The sequence below is a fragment of the Chiloscyllium plagiosum genome, unplaced genomic scaffold (genome assembly GCF_004010195.1).
Source record: "Chiloscyllium plagiosum isolate BGI_BamShark_2017 unplaced genomic scaffold, ASM401019v2 scaf_9209, whole genome shotgun sequence".
NCBI classification, from domain to species: Eukaryota; Metazoa; Chordata; class Chondrichthyes; order Orectolobiformes; family Hemiscylliidae; genus Chiloscyllium; species Chiloscyllium plagiosum.
The window spans coordinates 25255-27889 of NW_025213117.1; the positions used below are offsets into that span (position 1 = coordinate 25255).

The 2635-nt window shown below is 48.3% G+C and overlaps 1 protein-coding gene across 1 annotated transcript in view; it reads left to right on the forward strand.

The window, feature by feature from the left end:
- Window positions 1–843, forward strand: part of LOC122547546 (aldehyde dehydrogenase family 3 member B1-like) — a gene marked incomplete at its 5' end in the record, with an annotated part of 16082 nt that extends 15239 nt beyond the window's left edge. Inside the window, one exon of the mRNA XM_043686163.1 lies at window positions 332–843. Within this exon, the coding sequence (XP_043542098.1) occupies window positions 332–528 (197 nt within the window). The remainder of the gene's footprint in view (window positions 1–331) is intronic.
- Window positions 844–2635: the final 1792 nt, after the last annotated feature.

The window sequence follows — 2635 nt, forward strand, 5'->3', positions numbered from 1 at the left end:
TCTGACAGTGCAGCACTCCCTCAGTATTGACTTTCTGACAGTGCAGCACTCCCTCAGTACTGACCCTCCGACAGTGCAGCACTCCCTCAGTACTGGCCCTCTGATAGTGCAGCATTCCCTCAGTACTGACCCTCTGACAGTGCAGCACTCCCTCAGTACTGACGTTCCGATAGTGCAGTACTCCCTCAGTCCTGACCCTCTGACAGTGCAGCACTCCCTCAGTATTGACTTTCTGACAGTGCAGTGCTGCTTCCATCACGATAGATTGGCATGGAACACTATGCTGTGGGGTTGGGCAGAGTTGATGTGGTCTCTTATTGATCATTGGCAGGTTACAGTGGGATCGGGGCCTACCACGGGAAGTTCAGCTTTGACACGTTCTCCCACAAGCGGGCGTGTCTGCTGAAGAATGTTGGGATGGAAAAGGTCAACGCTACCCGTTACCCTCCCTACAATGAACAAAAACTCACCTGGCTCCTTTGGGCCACTGACATCAAGAAGAGAGACTGTAGCTGTCAGCTGTTGTAGATTCGGACCGTGAACAGCTCTCTACTACAGTTGTTCAGCATCAATATCTGTTACTGCATTAAAACCTGTTGTTGTTTGTTTAATACCTGTTACCTATCGCTCTTGCAACCTGTGCATCACAACAGGGAACTGCAAACCCTTTGTTCTTGTTTCCTCATCCTGTACAATTAGCACATCCCTGGTTATTGATTTCACAGCAGGACCCGACGGCTAGACACTGCCTTAAGACACATTGCTTCATGACTCCCGTGTTACGATTTCACGATTAATTGTTTATCCCTTGATAAAACCCAGATTCTCGAACTTTTGATTAAAGCACATTGCATCGAAATCTCGCCGGTGTTCTCTGTGACTTAGGTTATTTGTGCTTTCTTGCATTCTGTCATTCTGAGCGCAGGATTAGAGAACGTAATGGAATAAAAATAGGATGGCAAGGGGTGTGGACGCAAAGTATACGGTGCAGGATTGTTGACCACAGTGCCGACTCTGGAAGGCTGCCATCTTTTTATTCACTCCTGGGACATTGGCTGGACCTGCACTTATTCCCGTCTTTAGTTGCCCCCTTGAGAAGGTCGGAGTGAGCTGCCTTCGTGAACCACTGCAGTCCCTGTGCTGTAGGCAGACCCACAATGCCCTTAGGGAGAGAATTCCAGGAGCTTTACCCAGTGATAGTGAAGGAGCGGTGATATATTTCCAAGTCTGGGTAATGCGTGATGCAGAGTGGATTGTTGGGAGTCTGCGGTCAGTCAGTGGGCTAGAGTAAGAACAATGGAGCAAGGCACGGAGTGAATCCAAATGGACCTTCTCCCACAATCGGCCAGTTTCTGCTGTTGATGTCTAACCCCAGGAAGATTGGACAGACTTCTCCAGTTGACATAAAGGATCCCACTTTCAAGCAGAACAGAGATGGCGACTGAGGTGATGCTAATATTCTGACTGATATTTCACCCCCTGTGACTTCAATCCTGATTTATAGCAATGCAGTTAACCCTTAACTGTCCTCTGGAATGACCTAGTGAGACACTCAGACTTGGAGCACAGAACAACACGGTATGTGTGTGCGTGTGTGTACAATGTGTGTGTGTGTCCGTGTACAGGGGTGTATGTGCGTGTGCATATGGCCGCGTATGTGTGCAGGGCTGTTTGTGTGTACAGGGCTGTGTGTGTGTGTGTATAGGGGTGTATATGAGTGTATAGGGTTTTGTGTGTACAGGAGTATGTGTGTGTATACAGGGGTGCAGGTTGTGTACGGGGGTATGTGTGTACAGGAGCATGTGTGTGCGTAGGGGTGTATGTGTGTGTGTACAGGAGTGTATGTCTGCGTGTGTATAGGGTGTGTGTGTGTGTATGTACAGGGGTGTATGTATAGAGTGCGCGCGTGTGTGTGTATACCAGAGTGTGTGTGTGTACAGGTGAGTGTGTGTGTGTCTATACAGGGGTGTATGTGTGTGTGTGTACAGACATATGTGAATGTACAGGTGTGTGTGTAGAGAAGTGTGCATCTGTGTGTATGTGCGGGGCAAAGGTGTGTGTACGGGGTGTATGTTTGTGTGGGTGTACGGGGTGTGTGTACAGGGTTGCATGTTTGTGTGTGAACCGGTGTGTGTGGGCGCAGGTTGCGTGTGTTGTATACAGGGTTATATTTGTGTGTTTATACAGGGATGTGTGTACAGGAGTGTATGTATAAGCGTATGTACAGCGATGTGTGCATGTAAAGGAATGTGTACAGGGGTGTCCATATGTGTGTATGTGCAGGGGTGTGTGTTTGCACAGAGGTGTGTGTATGTGCAGGGGTGTGTGAATGTGTACAGGGGTATGCATGTGTGTGTACATTGTGTGTGTGTCCATGTATAGGGGTGTATGTGTATGTGAACATGGCCGTGTGTGTGTGCAGGGGTGTTTGTATTTACAGGGGTGTGTGTGTACAGGAGTGTATATGTACTGAGGTGTATATGAGTGTACACGGGTATGTATGTACAAGAGCATGTGTGTGTGCACAGAGTTGTGTGTGTACAGGGATGTGTGTGTACATGAGTGTGTGTGCATATACAGGGGTGTATGGTGTGTACGGGGGTAGGTCTGTACAGGAGTATGTGTGTGTATACAG